The 17,121-nt window shown below is 40.1% G+C and overlaps 1 protein-coding gene across 1 annotated transcript; it reads left to right on the forward strand.

Annotated features, from left to right (window-relative positions):
* Positions 1-767: 767 nt before the first annotated feature.
* LOC149833075 (putative pentatricopeptide repeat-containing protein At3g15930) lies at positions 768-3,349 on the forward strand. The gene has a single exon (XM_090013362.1). The coding sequence runs from the start codon at positions 768-770 to the stop codon at positions 2,871-2,873; it is 2,106 nt and encodes a 701-aa protein (XP_089869488.1). The 3' UTR covers positions 2,874-3,349.
* Positions 3,350-17,121: the final 13,772 nt, after the last annotated feature.

Genomic DNA, 17,121 nt, shown 5'->3' on the forward strand with positions numbered 1-17,121 from the left:
TCTATTTGTCTTAAGGACGTGAGAGAGACATGCGGTGAAAGACAGTGCAAAGTCCTTTTCCTTTGTGAGGAAGAAAAGACCTACAACTTCTACCATCAAGAAAGTACAATCGGAGATTCTTGTAAGCAAGAAGGTTATATCTCAAGCTTGGAATCTTGAAAAGAAAACATTCCCGATTTTATATAGTGAATTTATAACGGTGGCCTCATGTTTTTTTCTTTTCTTTTTAAAAAGTGTTTTTCGTGTAAATCACTGTGGTTTCCCCTTGCTTTGATTTTCATTAGTATTTTTCTATTCCTGCATTGTATGTTTGCTTTTGGTGAAAGTGATTGGACACTGTTTGGTGTAGTTGTGGTTTACGTGATTATGCACACCAAGTGTTGAATTTCTTAAATGATTCACATAACAAGGAAAGTGATATGGCTTATTTTCGCTAATCTCGGTTTTTTCCCATCACCTTATTTTAATATTTGTAATACTGTTTATATTTTTTTATTATTTTTAATAAAATATATTTTTTACTATTAAAATACCAAAAAATAGTTTTTATTGATTAAAATTTAAAAAAAAATTGAGCCAGACTCGCATCACGTGTCTACGAATCATTGTGATATAGCATTTGACCCAACCCGGTATACTTCATGTTGACGAGGGAACAAGTTCTTAGAATTTTACAACAGCTACTTACCGCCCTCTGTGGTTGCATGTTATTCCCCATACGTCTCCCAGCACAAGTGTTCATCCCAAATTCTCCACTGAAGCAATACATGGCCTCTGCGCTAGAGACTCTCCCCCCAATCCCCACTACCACCACCAACAGCAACAACAACAACTCCAAGAATCACAAACACCCATCAATCCATCTCTTGGAAAAGTGCAAAAGCATAAAGGAATTGAAACAAATCCATGCCCATGTCATTCGAAACGCAGAGCTACACCACCCCAACACATTCGTTTGGAACACCATCATCAGATACTACTCCCGTTTCAACAACCCCAGAATCGCGGTCTCCGTCTACGTCGATATGCTGAACAATGGATTCCTTCCCGATAATTACACATTCCCTTTCGTTCTCAAGTCGTTTAATCGAGAATTGTCATTGGGTTGTGGGAAAGGATTTCATGGGCAGATCATAAAGTATGGTAAGGACTCGCTTTCTTTCGTGCAGAATGCTTTGATTCATATGTACTTTGGGTGCGGGAGCTTGGACGATGCACGCCGACTGTTTGATAAAAGTCCTGAAAGGGATGCTATTGCTTGGAATGCGATGATTGCTGGGTATATCAAAAGTAAGAAGTACGAAGAAGCGCTTTCGCTGTTTGGCTCGATGGAAAGAGAGAACGTGAAGCCAACTCCTGTGACTTTTGTTTCAGCAGTTTCCGCTTGTACCAAGTTGAGAGATTTAGCATGGGGCAAACGAATTCACCAGTGCATAGAACAGAGTGGGATTGAGCTGAACGTGATTTTGGAGAATGCTTTGCTTGATATGTATGCTGCTTGCGGGAGAATGGACGTGGCAGCTGAGTTTTTTGATAAGATGCCTGTGAAGGACATCATTTCTTGGACTACCATGGTTACTGGTTTTACGAACATGGGAAAAGTCGATGAAGCGAGAGGGTTGTTTGATCGAATGCCTGACAGGGATTTTGTATCTTGGACGGCAATGATAGACGGCTACATCCGGGCCAACAAGTTCAGAGAGGCTTTGGCAGTTTTCCGTGAGATGCAAATGGCAAAAATTCAGCCTGACGAGTTCACCATGGTTAGCATACTTACAGCATGTGCCCACTTGGGGGCACTTGATGTTGGGGAGTGGATAAGGGTTTACATTGAGAAGAACAAGATTAAGACTGATGTTTTTGTGGGGAATGCCTTCATTGATATGTATTCAAAATGTGGTAGCATCGGAAGTGCAAAAGCCATTTTCAATGTGATGCCCCGAAGAGACAAATTTACTTGGACAGCAATGATCACGGGTCTCGCTGTTAATGGATATGCAGAAGAAGCACTTGATCTTTTCTCAGCAATGATGATTTCCTCAGTAAAACCAGATGAGATCACCTACATTGGTGTCCTGAGTGCTTGCACTCATGCTGGTCTTGTAGATAAAGGGAGGGAGTATTTCTCTAGCATGGTCAAAGATCACGGAATTTTGCCTACAGTTGCACATTATGGATGTATGGTTGATCTTCTTGGTAGGGCAGGGAGGCTAGATGAAGCCCAGAAGCTCATAAATAACATGCCGATGAAACCCAATTCCATTGTTTGGGGAGCTTTCCTCGGTGCTTGCAGGGTTCATAAGAATGTAAAACTTGCTGAAAAAGCTGCAAAACACCTTCTTGATCTCGAGCCTGAAAATGGTGCTGTATATGTCCTTCTGTCTAATATTTATGCTGCTTGTAATAAATGGGATGAAGTTCGCAAGGTGCGATTGATGATGACAGACAAAAGGATAAAGAAGACACCGGGTTGTAGTTTGATTGAGATGAATGGGATTGTTCATGAATTTGTTGCGGGAGATAGCTCTCACGCTCAGTCAAAGGAGATCTATTTGAAGTTGGATGAGATGGCAAGGCAATTGAAGTTGGCAGGATATGTGCCCAATACATCAGAAGTGTTGCTTGATCTTGGAGAGGAGGAAAAAGAGAATGTGCTTCATCGTCATAGTGAGAAGTTGGCATTGGCTTTTGGGCTTATCAGCTCAGGTCCAGAGACGACCATCAGAATTGTCAAGAACCTGCGTATGTGTGCTGACTGCCATTCTGCTATTAAGATCATATCAAAACTATACAACACGAAAGTAGTTATCAGGGACCGCACTCGTTTCCACCATTTCAAGGATGGTGTGTGTTCTTGTAAAGATTTCTGGTGAGGAGTTTTGAATTATTTTTATCAACCTTGCGATGGCAAGTTCATTCATGCTGGATTAGAGCTGTCCTGCTGATCAATAAGCTGTTCAGGTTCTTTTCTCAAGCAGATTCATTATTATGGACCACCTAAGAGCTGTTACATTGCATTGGTATTTCAATGCTCACCTTACCAAATATAAATAAGCCTTGCTCTACTGAATATAATGGAGCCGCTAGTATACAAATAGTCGAGCATTCCTAGGGGTAAGCAAGAGTGGGTCACAATGGTGTATTGATATTCTAAACACACCAAAATAACGGAAAAGAAGTGTTAAGCCTGGGCTCATTCTTCTCTTGACATGCTATCAAATTACTAGGATTTTGGTTACTGATTTTTCTATACATGATAAATGTCAAGGATTCACTATTTTCTTGCTCTTGTGGAGCCAATCAGATTCAGATCATGTTAATTTGATTGTCATGATACTCAAAAGAAAAATAATAGCTGAAAGCTTGATGATCCAACAAATCAGTCAGTTTATCCATCCATGGGAGTTTGCAAGGAGAAAGCAACCAATTTTAACTGCCAGAAAAAAAAAGTTTCACGACCTGTTCTTTGAAGGTGGGATCCTCGATCTGACAACATAAAATGCTTAGCAATATAGTGCACAATGCAAGTTACCAGCTTATCCTGTTTTTCTCAACAAGTGGGTGCAATTCAGACTCTGCCTAGAAAGAGAGAAAAATTACAAGCTATCAAGGGATAACCATGGTCCAGGGCTATTCATCTTCAACGTAATGAACAGGGCTCATGTCAAATTGGACATCTTTGATAAAGCTTTAAACTAGTTTGACAGGCAACGATGAGGACTGATGCCTGGTAATTTCAGGCAATTGTTGCCTTGGAAGCAGTTGGGAATGGCAAGAAGGCTGATACTGCCATTACAAAAACCGGGTGTTTGTTCAATTCTTTCATAAGGAATGCACTTCCTGGTATGTAGAAATGGGTAGGATCGGTTCAGGAGAACATTTGTTCGTTGAAATGCCTGAGGGATTTGTTTGTGCAACGGTTTGATAGCTGGTTATATCAAGGGCGGAAGACCCGCTGATGATGTTGCCGCCATCAGAAGTGTGGAGGAAAGAGTAAGGTGGTTTCTTCTTGCTTCTTTTGCAGCTGGTTAACTCTCTCTCTCTCTCTCTCTCTCTCTCTCTCTCTCTCTCTCTCTCTCTCTCTCTCTCTCTCTCTCTCTGTGCATGGCAGATATATTGAAATGCTAAGATGCACCAATGTTACCGAATGTGGAACACATGGTACCACTTCCAAAGAAATAGGGGCTGTAGTACATTTATTACACAGAACTCACTAAATTTGTCTGCCAGAGCTTATACATGTGCAAATTTGCACAGGCAATAGCCAGTATGGTCTCCAGCTCTATGCCAACATCCAAAATCTCACACTGCTGAATTCACAAGCAAGACTTTCATTCCCGCTGTGTAATTACTACTTTGGTGCAAATACTGCTTGAGCCGACATGATTATGCCCACAAACACTCCAAACAATCCAAGAGCGCTACCAAAGATTTCAATCACCAATATCTTCACAAAGAGATGAATTCTGAGCATCTGAGAGAGCACAGCTGCTCCCAATAATTCCTACGCAGACCCTGCCATAGAAGATATCTTAGGTGCATATATGTTTTAGAATTAAAATTGTGCCTAGAAGAATAACCAAAACACTGTACCCGCAAACCAGGTTAGCAAAACCAACAATGATGCCAGAAGCAAAGATGGCGTATCCTGTCTTTGATGGTGGCACACTTTCTAGCTTTGTTTGTAGAATGATTGCCACGATGACACCATATATAGCCACAGCCTCACAAAAGATTACACTGAAAAGTACATCCATGATATAAGAGGCTACTCAAAATTACAAGGTCAAAAGCTATAAATCTAGTAGTCAAACATTAAATCCAAGTAGCATCAACATATCACAGGAAAAAAGCAAGACAGAAAATTCATGGAACTTCCATCAATTAATAGAAGTGTCCACTAAATAAAATAAACATGATATGGAAGGCCAACATTTCCAATCCAAATAATGCACAAGATTAACCATAAGCGGTTGTTAGATGAAGTCAACTCTGTTTGTGTATGCACAATCCCGAGAACTTGCAAAAAAGAGCGACTGCGCAGGCACCATATGCTAGATGTGACTATAAGGATCCTTTATGGTTCAAGGATAACAATCTTAGATAAGAAACTAATGGGTCTGGTTTTGACCCAGTCCAAAACCAAGCTAAAGCTTTGTTGGGTCCCGATTAGGCCAAGTTTGGGTTGGGTCAATAGTGTTCAGACCAAAATAATGGGTTTGGGTTTGACCCGAATGTAAACCTGAACCAAATCCAGCCTTATATGGCTGGAAATGGGCCTGAACCGGGCCCAAACCTGTTTGAATAGCAAAAAAATATCAAATATCCTTGGTCATAGGCTCCTTGTTGGGGGACGAATCAGTCCGCCCACTTGGGTCGTCGGGTGGGAGCTTCCCACCTGAGTCATCGGGTACCCCACCTGACGTGGGTAACCGAAGGGCCCCCAGCCCGTTGAACCTGGTAAGGCCTGGGGAGGGGCGCCGGCCGGCGAGTGGTGGTCCAGCAGCTGGCCGTCTGGTTGTTGCCTCTGCTCCTTGAAAGAAATAGAAGCTAATGGTGGTTAGGGTGCCATCACCAGTTGTCTCCCTCACGATTTTCGGCCATCGAGGTGTGCTCCAACCTTGCATGGGTGGCGACTGATGGCTGACAGTAACAATGCCTAGGTTTGGAGAGCAATGTGGTTGAGATGTGGCTTGCAACGAGACTGCGATTAGGGCTTCAATAGCTCTGTTGATGGCTTCACCCAAGGAGTTTGGTTCGGGTGCGTTTGCATCGCCGAAAGCTTCATTTGGATTAGGAACGCCCCCCTTGCGAGAATGCCCCTACCACACTCAGGATACTGCTGGGCAGAAGGCTGGTTCTGATCACCAAAGAAGTCTCAACCCTAAGCAGACCGACGATCAACTCAGCGTGTTGCGTACCTTGCATAATCTCTCTATTTTCAGATTTACTTGGCACCAACAGATTCTGATTCGAGGGTTGATGTCGAATATCTGTTATTCTTGGATCAAACTCGACGAACCTTTGGTCCATCCTTCGATTTGTATCTTTCAACATTTGCAGTCAAAAGGCCCTACTAGTCCCAGCAGCCTAAGTAAAAAGCTTTGCAATTTCTAGGTAGGTACCTAAGAGTTACCAATTTTGCTCTCAGTGAGCATTGGAAATGATTGGAGGAGAAGGATTCATGAGGAAGACCCAGAATGATTTTTTTTTTTGTTCACATCGCCAACCCCAATTGTTTTGGGATGAAGGCCTAGTTGTTGTATATATATTACTTTGCATTTGGGATATTTTTTGTAAAAACATTGAATACATTCACAATTAAGCTTAATTGATTATATATATATATATATACATTCTTGTTATGGACTTATTTTCTTCGATAGGCTAACGCAGTGCGACGATCTTTTTTTACCGTCGCAAGCCTTCTTATCGCTCGTTTGCCAATCACGAAAGCTTGTAATCAGAGTGCAAGAAAACAAGAGAGAATAAATGAAGAAGAATTGCAATCACAAAAAGCAACCACAATGAGGCTGAATAAAAAAAAGCTCAACGTATTTAATTCATTCACAATTTAGCCCGTAGGCCTCTTACAGTTCAAGTATACGGGCTGCCCTTTCGGGGTATTGATTAACCTAAATCGGGCAGCTTACATCAGATTCAACAAAAGCAAAATAGATTCTAGACGCAACTTTACAATGTAAGTCACAAAAAAATATGCTTCCTTGTTCAAATCATGCACCGTCCTCAACGTCATCTGCTTCATGGTAAGCCCTGATTTCAGCCGAGTAGCGGTTGTTCATCCAAAAAGCTGACTCCCACGTAGGTTCTGTTGTTTTCTCCCACTGCACTAGGTATTTCTTCATTTCACCCAAGTAGTTGACCTTGTGGCGAAGGATTTGACTGAGGTGCTCCTCGGCTCATTGTGTTGTCGAGACCCTCTGCATGATGGGAGCGTGTTGTAGCATGCTACGTTCTGGATCTCCGTCATCTGTATAGAACTGTTTGAGGTTGTACACGTGGAACATCGGGTGCACCTTGAAATCTGGGGGCAACTCCAACTTGTACGCCAGTTTGCCCACCTTCTTTGTGATGATGAATGGTCCTTCATACTTTCTAATCAGTCTACGGTGTCGTTCGCGGAAGATGCATGTGCGACCAGGTTAAAGTTTCACCAACACTTTGAACCCAGCGGACCGACGATGTTTGTCCACTCACTTCTTCATCTCTTTGCCACTTTGTGTAGGAATGCCTTCGCCAACTCATTTTGCTCGTGTCAATCTCGAACAAACTGATAGGCGAAGAATGACCTTCCCTTTTCTTCTGTGACAAGAGTGTTTGAGGTCAGCGACAGCTGCCTCGTAGCTATTTCAAATAGGTTGTTGCCTGAAAACTCGCTCTTCTGTAGATTGTAATAGAATTATATCACGTTAATGAGCTTTACGTAATTTTTCTGATTGACACTAACAAAGTGCCTACGGTACTGCTCAAGTATCCCGTTGATGCACTATGTTTGCTCCTCGGTCTATAGATGGAAGCTTGATAAAAATAGCAAATCAGAGCCAAATAACCAAAATACTTCATGTCAAAACTTGCTCATAAAGAGAAAATCGTGATCACTCATAATGCTCTTTGGTATGCCCTAGTGCCTCACCACATGTTTTACAAACAACTCTACAGTCTTCTCTATATGGCACTCCTTAGAAGCTGGAATGAACCAGACTAACAATGAAGTCCATAGAGATGCTTTTTCAAGGATGTTCTGGAATTGGTAGAGACTCAAGGAGATCAGTTGTCTTCTGGTTGGTCTCATTGTCTTGCTGACAAACGAGGCACGTTCGCACATACCTCTTCACGTCATCTCTCATCTGCGGCCAATAGTAATCGCGCTCAAGGAGTGTTAAGGTCTGCTCTTGACCAGGATGACCAACCTATAATGTATCATAGCACTCCTTAAGCAATTCTCGGTGGAGGCTTCCCCACCGTGGCATAAAGATGCACCCTCCTTTTGTCACGTGATGGTCGTCCTGTAGCCAAAATCGTTGAGTCTTACCTGCGTGCACCAGAGAAACAAGGTGTTGTGTCATCGAATCCTGCTGTGTACCTTCATGGATACAACTCAGCAAAGTGCCCTCTAAATATACTTTGGAAGGCTCTACACATGCAACAGTCAGTTCAGCCCTACGACTCAAGGCGTCTGCAACTACATTGATCTTCCCAACCTTGTACTCTAAGGCAAAGTCAAACTCAGCCAAAAACATCTGGCATCAAGCTTGCTTTGGCATGAGCTTCTTTTGTTTCTGAAAATAACTCATGACAATATTTTTCATCTTGATGACGAACTTGGCACCCAAATGATAGTGCCACCAGGTCCTGAGGCAATATACATTGGTTGACATCTCACGTTCATGCATTGTGTAATGCCTCTCTGCATCCTTTTGCTTATGACTCTCATATGCGATCGAATGACCATCCTACATAATAACTCCATCGATGGAAAAGTCTGAAGCATCTGTATAGACCTCAAAGGGTCTCAAGTGATCAGGCAGTCGCAACACTGGCTCCCTCACTAAGGCTTTCTTTAAGCCGTCAAAGGCATCATGACATACTCTTGTCCAGAGCCATACCCGATTCTTCTTTAATAGGTCAGTAAGGGGCACAACAATGAGAGAGTAACCTTCAATAAATCGCCTATAGTAATTCGTCAAACCAAGGAATAACCACAACTTTGGCACTTTGCACACCATGCGCAGCACACCATGCCCCACAATGTGGTTGAGAAAGCTGATCTGCTTCTGAACGGAGAGATACTTCTCACGTTTAATACAAAGGTATTTCACATTTAGCACTTGAAACAATGTTCGCAAGTGTCTGACATGTTCCTCTATGTTGATGTTATAGATCACAATGTCATTCAAGTAGACTACTATGAACTTTTCTAAGTAAGGGTAGAAAATCTGATTCATTAGGGTCGTGAACGTGACTAGAGCATTCGTCAACCCGAATGACATTAGGGTGATGCAAATTGTCTTCGGCTCATCACCATCTGGAATCATCACCTGTCAGTAACCTGATCTCAAGTCTAGCTTTGAAAAGACTGGGGCACTGCCCAACTGATCGAACACGTTCGCTATTAGTGGCAACAAATACTTGTTCTTTATTGTGAACTTGTTTAGCGCACGGTAGTTCACACACAACCTATTGGAGCCATCATGTTTCATTTGAAATAGGACTGGAGTGCCAAATGGTGCTTTTGATGGACGACCGATGCTTGCATCCAACATCTCATCCAGCTGCATACGCAGCTCCTTGAGCTCAGCTGACCCCATGTGATATGAAACTATTATGGGAGGCTTCGCTTCCAGAGTCAACTCAAACGTATGGTAGACCTCGCATCTTGGTGGTAGACGCTTTGGCAATTTCGTAGGCATCACCCCCCAAAACTCTGCCAACATTAGGGCTAGGGTCGGCAGCACTGTTGCTTGCACCTTCTCCTCTTCTGTGCGCACAACAACTAAGAATGTCTGCTCCACATGCTTGACACCCTTCTTCAATTGCATTGTCGATAACACTAAAGTCTTTCCTTTCTAAGTAAGGCACTGAACTGTGTATGTCAGGTTTGGCCCTATAATCGTCAACGAGATAAACTTTGGTAGCATCATCATATTCTGGCTACGCAGAAACTCCATACCCAAAATCATCTTAAAATTGTCCAGGGGCACCACAAAGAAGTTGGCCTTCCCGGCCCAACTCCCAATTTGAATAGCAATATCTCTTTCTTCACCAAAGATGGACTTGGCCTCAGAGTTCACTATCCTGATGGTCTTCTGCTTTGGCCCAAGCTTCATGCCTAACCGCTCTGCCTCTTCCCACGAGACGAAATTGTGTGTGGCCCTAGAGTCTACCATTGTTGAAGTAGATTTTTCATTCATAATGATTTCCAGATACATGAGTTCTTTACTGACCTGCATGTTTTCAGTTGCGCAACTTCTAGCTGCGTTAATCGATCACATGACCCCCATCCTTGATTGCATGGTCTCAGTATCACTGCATTTTACCTGCACTACATTGGCTTGCCCATCATCCTTTATAAGGCACTTCAGACACTGCTTGGAGATATGCATATCGCCACAAAACCAGGAAGTAATAATTGTTCCCTTATTATTGTTGTTGTTATACTTCTTGAAGTTTTGTTTCTTATTAAATTGGTGGGATGTTGATGCCTCACCTTTGTTGTCGCGTCGCTCATCCTTCTTGCCTCCGTAGTCAGGCTTCTTTCTGACCTTGGTTGATGGGGTGAAGGGCTTCACTGAGTGTCAGCTAAGTGTTCGGTTGTCATGTATGCATCTTTTAAAATACTGGGGTTGCTCTTTTCCACTTTGGATTGTTCCCATGGCTGAAGTCCTGCAATGAACCAGTTGAGCTTGTCCTCATCTGGCATGTTAGGCACCTCAAACATAAGCTTCTGAAACGTTCTGACATAATCTTGCAATGAATCAGTATGTTTAAGATCCGACACCATCCTATAAGTCTATCTTGGCGCATTATCCAGTATGAAGTAGTTGCACAATTTTATTTTGAAGTCGTCAAAGGTGTCTATCACGCATTGACCCTTCTCCATGTCACTGCGCTTTTGCCTCCACCAAGCGATGACATCTCCATCTAGTAGAGTTGCTAGAGCCTTAATCCTGAGATCTTTAACAATCATGTTCTGAATATCTAAGTAGTCTTATACTTGAAACAAGAAGTTTTCATTGGCTTTGCTGTCGCGAGAATCATTGAACTTTGCGGGTCTTGGCACATCAATCATTGATGGCCTCTCACCATTTCTCCTATTCAGGGTCACTATCCATTGCAATATGTGATTCTTCAACTGTAGCTCCCTTATTTCAATCTGCAAGTCAGCCACTGTTGTCGTCAACGAAGTTACCTACCCTATAAGTAAGATCACCTGCTCTTACAGGCCCGCCACCACATCATTTAGTTCACTGAATGATTCAATTGTTCGTGAAATCACTTTTTCGTGCAAAGTCACATCTTCCACCAACTTGTTGACAGTTGCAACCATTTGCTCTTGGCCCCGAGGTGAACCCATCTCCTCAGTTTTGACAATTGTCTTGCCTTTGGTGTTACGCAAGTTTTTGATAAGGTACCACGATGTCTTGCTTACAAATCATAGCTTGTCAGTGCGTCTGTCGACATTGACTTCAGAATCTATTCCCCAGCACGAGAATGGGCTCTGGTACTACTTATCATGGGCCTATTTTCTTTAATAGGCCAGCGAGATACGACGATCCTTCCTTACTGTCACAAGCCTTCTTATCGCTCGCTTGCCAGTTGCGAAAGCTTGTAATCAGAGTGCAAGAGAGAATAGAGGAAGAAAAATTACAATCACAAGAAGCAATCACAATGAGGGTGAATAAAAGAAAGCTCAACGCATTTAATTCATTTACAATTTAGCCTGTAGGCTTCTTACAGTTCAAGTATACGGGCTGCCCCTTCGGGGTATTGATTAACCTAAACTGGGCAGCTTACATCATACTCAACGAAAGCAAAACAGACTCTAGACGCAACTTTACAATGTAAGTCACGAGGGAACAATTCTAGTTATGTATATTAATATATTTTGTGACAGCATGTGTAATTTTGTATTTGTGTGATGAAAACATCTGATTAGTAAAAGAATTAAACATATTTTTTTGTATATTTTGTATATGTTTTTATATTTTAATTAGGGTACCAACTAGTTCTGCCTAGTCTTTTTAGAGGTCTATCGACTAGGCACCACCTATCCCTTTTGACTACATAGCTCCCAACTGCACCAATATTCAAAAGAAAACCTCTTGCATGTGTTTGAGATGCTTTCTTATCTCACCCATGTTTTCTCCCATCCAATCAAGTGGCTTATGCATTTCTTGTCAATCAGCCTTGACACATTTCAATCATGCTTGATGTTCCTCCATGGAGCTTTCCTCAACCTTTGTAAGAAGGGTAATGATCAAGGAAACAACCGAAGTTTTGGTACTAAAATTTGATGCAGTGATCAAGACGATTTCTCTTGAACTCTACTAATCGATACCAAAAGTAACAGAAACCATAAATTGGAATTGAAACCAAACAAAAACAAAGGAATAATAATTAAGGTTTTCAAAATCTCATAATTAACTCTCATCTCTAAAAACACAAATAAATATCCTTAAAGTGGTGGAACTGAATCATGAAAATGAATCGAGATTTGGATCTTGCTATCAATAGGCCCATTTCACCATGCAAGGCTCGAATCCAACTAAGGATGTGAACAACTAAACAATCGCTTCCTTTCTCCCTTTGTCGACCTACTTAATCTATGCACGAGATGATCACCACCACTAGAATTTGTATTTGTAGAAAGATCCACTTGGAGAACTAAATCGAATCACTAAGCTTATGGTTCAAACCTAAAACTATAAAATTTGTTCACCAGAGCCTGGGACGGGTTCAAACTTGGGTGGAGATGCAATGATTAATGCAAGCTAAATGTGTGCCTTATCATCGAGAACCAGCCTACAAGCAGTACCTTGATTTTTGACAGGGCTCTAAATTTGTTCAAGAATACATACAGAAGTTCTATTGGCCCGCCTTACTGGTTCAGGTTCCTTAGATTAAAAAGCAGTAAATCACCAAATACGACAATGATCTTCATTCTAATTTGTCTGATGCATTTAATTGTATGACAGTAAAAACTCTAGACTAGAAAAGTAGTAATATAATGAATATGAAGGATACTTTAAAAAGAAAAAATAAATTGTATCTATCCAAAGGAGACGCATCTTTGCAACCTAAGACAACACCTCCAGCCAAGGGAAGGGCCTCCTCTAAGATCGGAGAATCTAAGAGTTAAGGTAGGCCCTAATTCTCAACCTCGAGTTGAGGGTTCTAGGCATGCATATAACACTAGGTTGCAATCCCAATTGGATGAGCAGGTGGCTCGTTGTTTCCAGTGTCAGGAGGTTGAGACATTTAGCAGCTCAATGCCCCATACTTACCAAGGATACTCACTTAGCATATCAAGATTCGAATGTTGTTGAGATTGAGCATATAGACATAGAGAATCTGAACGAGCCTGGTAGTGATAGTGATTCAAATGAGAAAGTTGTTAAAATTAATGGTGATGATGTAAACAACCTCCTCTCCATTTGTCACACTTTGACGATCCTACGAGCACTTGCTAAAAGCAAGTGGTTACAGAATAATATTCGTGTACCGTTGCAAATGTGAGGACCATGTGTATGATGTGATTATTGATAGTGGGGCTTGTGAGAACATGGTATCCTTAGAAATGATCGAAATGCTTAATTTAAAAACTGAAAAGCATTCATGTTCCTATAAGATGGCTTGGTTTAAAAGAGGAAACAAGGTCCCAATTACTTGTAGATGTCTTGTGAAATTTATGATGGGGCAACATTCTAATGATAAGGTGTGGTGTGATGTGGCACATATGAATGCTTGCCATATCCTGTTGAGTTGTCATTGGCAATTCGACAAGAAGAGCATTCATATTGTTGGGAAAGAGGTTTGCAGGTCTATTCTTAGTGTGCCCCATGTTATTACACATCATATTTCTATGTTCTAAGTCATCATGCCAAATGATTTTTCTAATGGATTACCTCTCGTGAGTCATGGCAATCTAACATGCTACTAATCTTGTTCATGGCTCCAGTTGTGACAAGTTTCAATGGGCTTAGGTTCAATTTTAGGGGTTTGACTAGGTTAGAGTAGGCTTGAGTTAAGTCAAAGGTCAAGATCTAAAAAAACAGGTTTGAGTGGGCCTGGGTGGTTTTAAAGAAAAATCAGTTTGAACTAAAATGCATTTCTATAAATGCCGCAAAACTATATGATGGATTAGGATGCGTCATGGAAGCTAGGGTTAAAATTTGAAGTTTAGGAAAATTTGGGTTGCTGAGATAAAATTCTGCAATGTTTGAGTTCTGTTTTGTATATGAATTTTGTTGAGTTTTTTATAAACCTTGAGAGCGTGAGTTATTTCTCTTAGAATAAAATTCAAAAAAATCTCAAAAAATAGGGTTCTAGGTAAAATTTTAAACTAAGTAGAGATTCCGCAAAAGAGTTGATGTCATCAACTAAGTAGAGTTGGATTTACTTAGTACTTTACATGGTTCTAATCCTCGAAAGAGTTGGGACCACCAAACACGAGTTGGGTGAGCCCTGAGATAGGGTGAACAAGTCTAGAAGAAGGAAATTACAAGGGTAGAAGAGAGAGAAGAAAGTGATGGCCTAGGGTACAAGGAAAGGTGAGAGAGAGTTGGAGAAAAATGTCCTAATAGGGGGGCGATCTCTTGAAAATGAGAGACAAAATTCTATATCTTTTCTTTATATCAGGCTTACAAAAATGATCATTATATATAAGCCCAAGGGGCTTCTAAAGCCATCACTACTAACAAAAAAAAACTTAAATAAAATCAAACATGAATTGAAAATTGAGCCTTTCACAAAACCAGGAGACTCATTAAGCACCTACACTCTACTATATATATATATATATATGTATGTATGTGTGTGTGTAAACTATCAAAATATGTAAATTGGTATGAACCAAGATTTTCATAATTTTTTTGCAAATCTATGTTTGCATATGCATTTTGTGTTCTCTATTTGCTTGAAATCGACTATTAGATAATCGTAATCAGGTCAAGAAATGTGATTTTTCATGCTTGCATATTTAAAAAAATATGAGTCATTGACTTTCAAGCCTTAAAAGATCCTTCTTATACATCTTAATCGGATGATCTAAGAGTCTGTTTCTATAAAATCATACATCTAGATCGCATCCATACAATGAAATTTTAGAAAAAATAGAGAAAAACCTATGAAAATCTCGGTTCATACCAGTTTACTTATTTGATTGATTTATATATTTTAGTTACCCATATATATATATATATATATATATATATATATATATATAGGAAAATGAAAACCTCTCCAATGGAAACACTCCCAAACCTCTGCAATGAAACTTTTTTGGTATTTTTTTCAAAATTCTGACCATATACCATGATTTACTATAAATCAACACTTGGATCATGAATTTTGGATAGAAAAAATGCTATTTGGAGCATAAAAATTTTATGAAAATTATACGGCGCTGATTTTGAAACTTATAAAAACCTATCCATGGATTTAAATCAAATGCTCCAAGAATTGATTCCTATAAAAATAAGCATTTAAATAGCAAAAATTCAATAAAACATTGATTGAAGAGGTTTGGGCGAGTTTTCTATTGGAGAGGTTTGATATATATATATATATATATATATATATATATATATATATATATATATATATATATATATATATATATATATATATATATATATATATATATATTGTTAATGGTGTGTATTTTCAAGAGGGACCCGCAAACTCGTCTTGGAATCTAAAAGCTGGTGCACAAAACAAACCTTGTATATTGCATTTTTAAGTTCAGATTTAAAAACATGAAAAAGGAGCATTCACATAGTACGGGCGTTGTGGTTTTTGTGTATTTTAAAAGTAAAACATGAAAGAACAACTTAGTCAAGTCATTGAGTTGACTCACCCGGCCTCGAGTTGGGCCCGAAATGGTTTTAATCATTTCTGAATGGCCAATTATGTACGTAATTTTATCTTACCGTTGGTTTTACCCCAAAAAGGAATGGCAACTTAGGTTAGGGGTGTCAATGGGTAGTGTGACCGGCCCGATCCCGACCTGTATTGGATCTAGTAGGGTCATGGTTTGGTAACAAAGGAAAGGGTCTGATTAACTATTCAGGTCACACCCAAGAAGTCCGATTGTTAAACGGTTCAGGTATAGTTTTTGAAATATTATATCAAACCTGAATCGAACCCGAGTTTCAATTAAGATCTTCAATAAAAAATATTATGTTACCAGGTATTGAACAGGTCTAGTTTATGTAATATTTATCAGATCCTGTTCTGGTTGTTCTTATGAAAAATCATTTCTGAACCAAATCCCGATCCACTCCTCCTAATCAGAGGCAGGTATGGACGGTGATGGTGAGTGGTGGTGACAGTGGGATATGGTGAGATGGGTGGTGGGGAGTGTAAATCACCCTTTTCTCTTGGTAGGAAACATTCTTCCACTCTCCTTAGAGGAATGTTTCTAATAAAAAATTGTACTCTAAGAAAAAAGTTCTCTTTATTTTGGAACCATTGGAAAAAATGTGAATTTTTTTTTCTTCCTACCTTCACTTTTCCTACATCTTTCTTACTTCCAAATGTGCCCTATGAGTACTCTCTACCGATAGGATATAGTTTTTTATTTGGCTTAGTTCATATGGCAAAAGACACACCTCAGGTATCATACTTTCAATCTCCTTCAACTTGAAAGCCTTAAGCTAACCCACTTGGCTAGGTGTGCGGAGCTCTTCTGGATAATTTTCTATTTGTTTTTATTAGAAGCATTTAAGGGCTTAGCCTCACAACTCGGCCCTTTTAGGTAAGGCTCTGTTTGGGAGCCTATCATCAGAAGGGTTAGGATGTAACTAGAGTGGCACTGAAAATGGGTTATTGGGTAACGTTTGGGAGGAGTTGGAGGGAGTCAAGATTTTTGGTTTAGAATTAGCCGACTCCAATTACTCCAAAATACCCATTTGAACTCTTCTTAAAAGAGGAGGTATTAGCAACTCCTTGAATCATAAGGATTCCGGTGGGTTCTTAAATTTTTGATAATTCAAAAAATTTATCCCATTTACCTCAGTAATCCTATATTCACCTAGTTTAACTTGGTAAACAATAGGATTTTACCTTAGTCAATCCTATATATATATATATATATATATATATATATATATATATATATATATATATATATATATATATATATATATATATATATATATATATATATATATAAAACCGAGCCCCGCAGCAGCCCAGCCCATTTCGGGTCGAGCTCATTAGTGTAAAACCTGAGGTCCTGCTTCACCATTCAAGGAACTTTGGCAATATAGATAAGGGTGGAGAGAGAGAGAGAGAGACTCCAGGTGCCTACAAGGCTCCCAGACCTAATATGTTCCCATTTATCTTTAACGTCACTTGTGTTCTGTCTTGTTTGCCATT

Source organism: Nuphar pumila, chromosome 7 (genome assembly GCF_984573655.1).
Source record: "Nuphar pumila chromosome 7, dmNupPumi1.hap1.1, whole genome shotgun sequence".
NCBI lineage: Eukaryota > Viridiplantae > Streptophyta > Magnoliopsida > Nymphaeales > Nymphaeaceae > Nuphar > Nuphar pumila.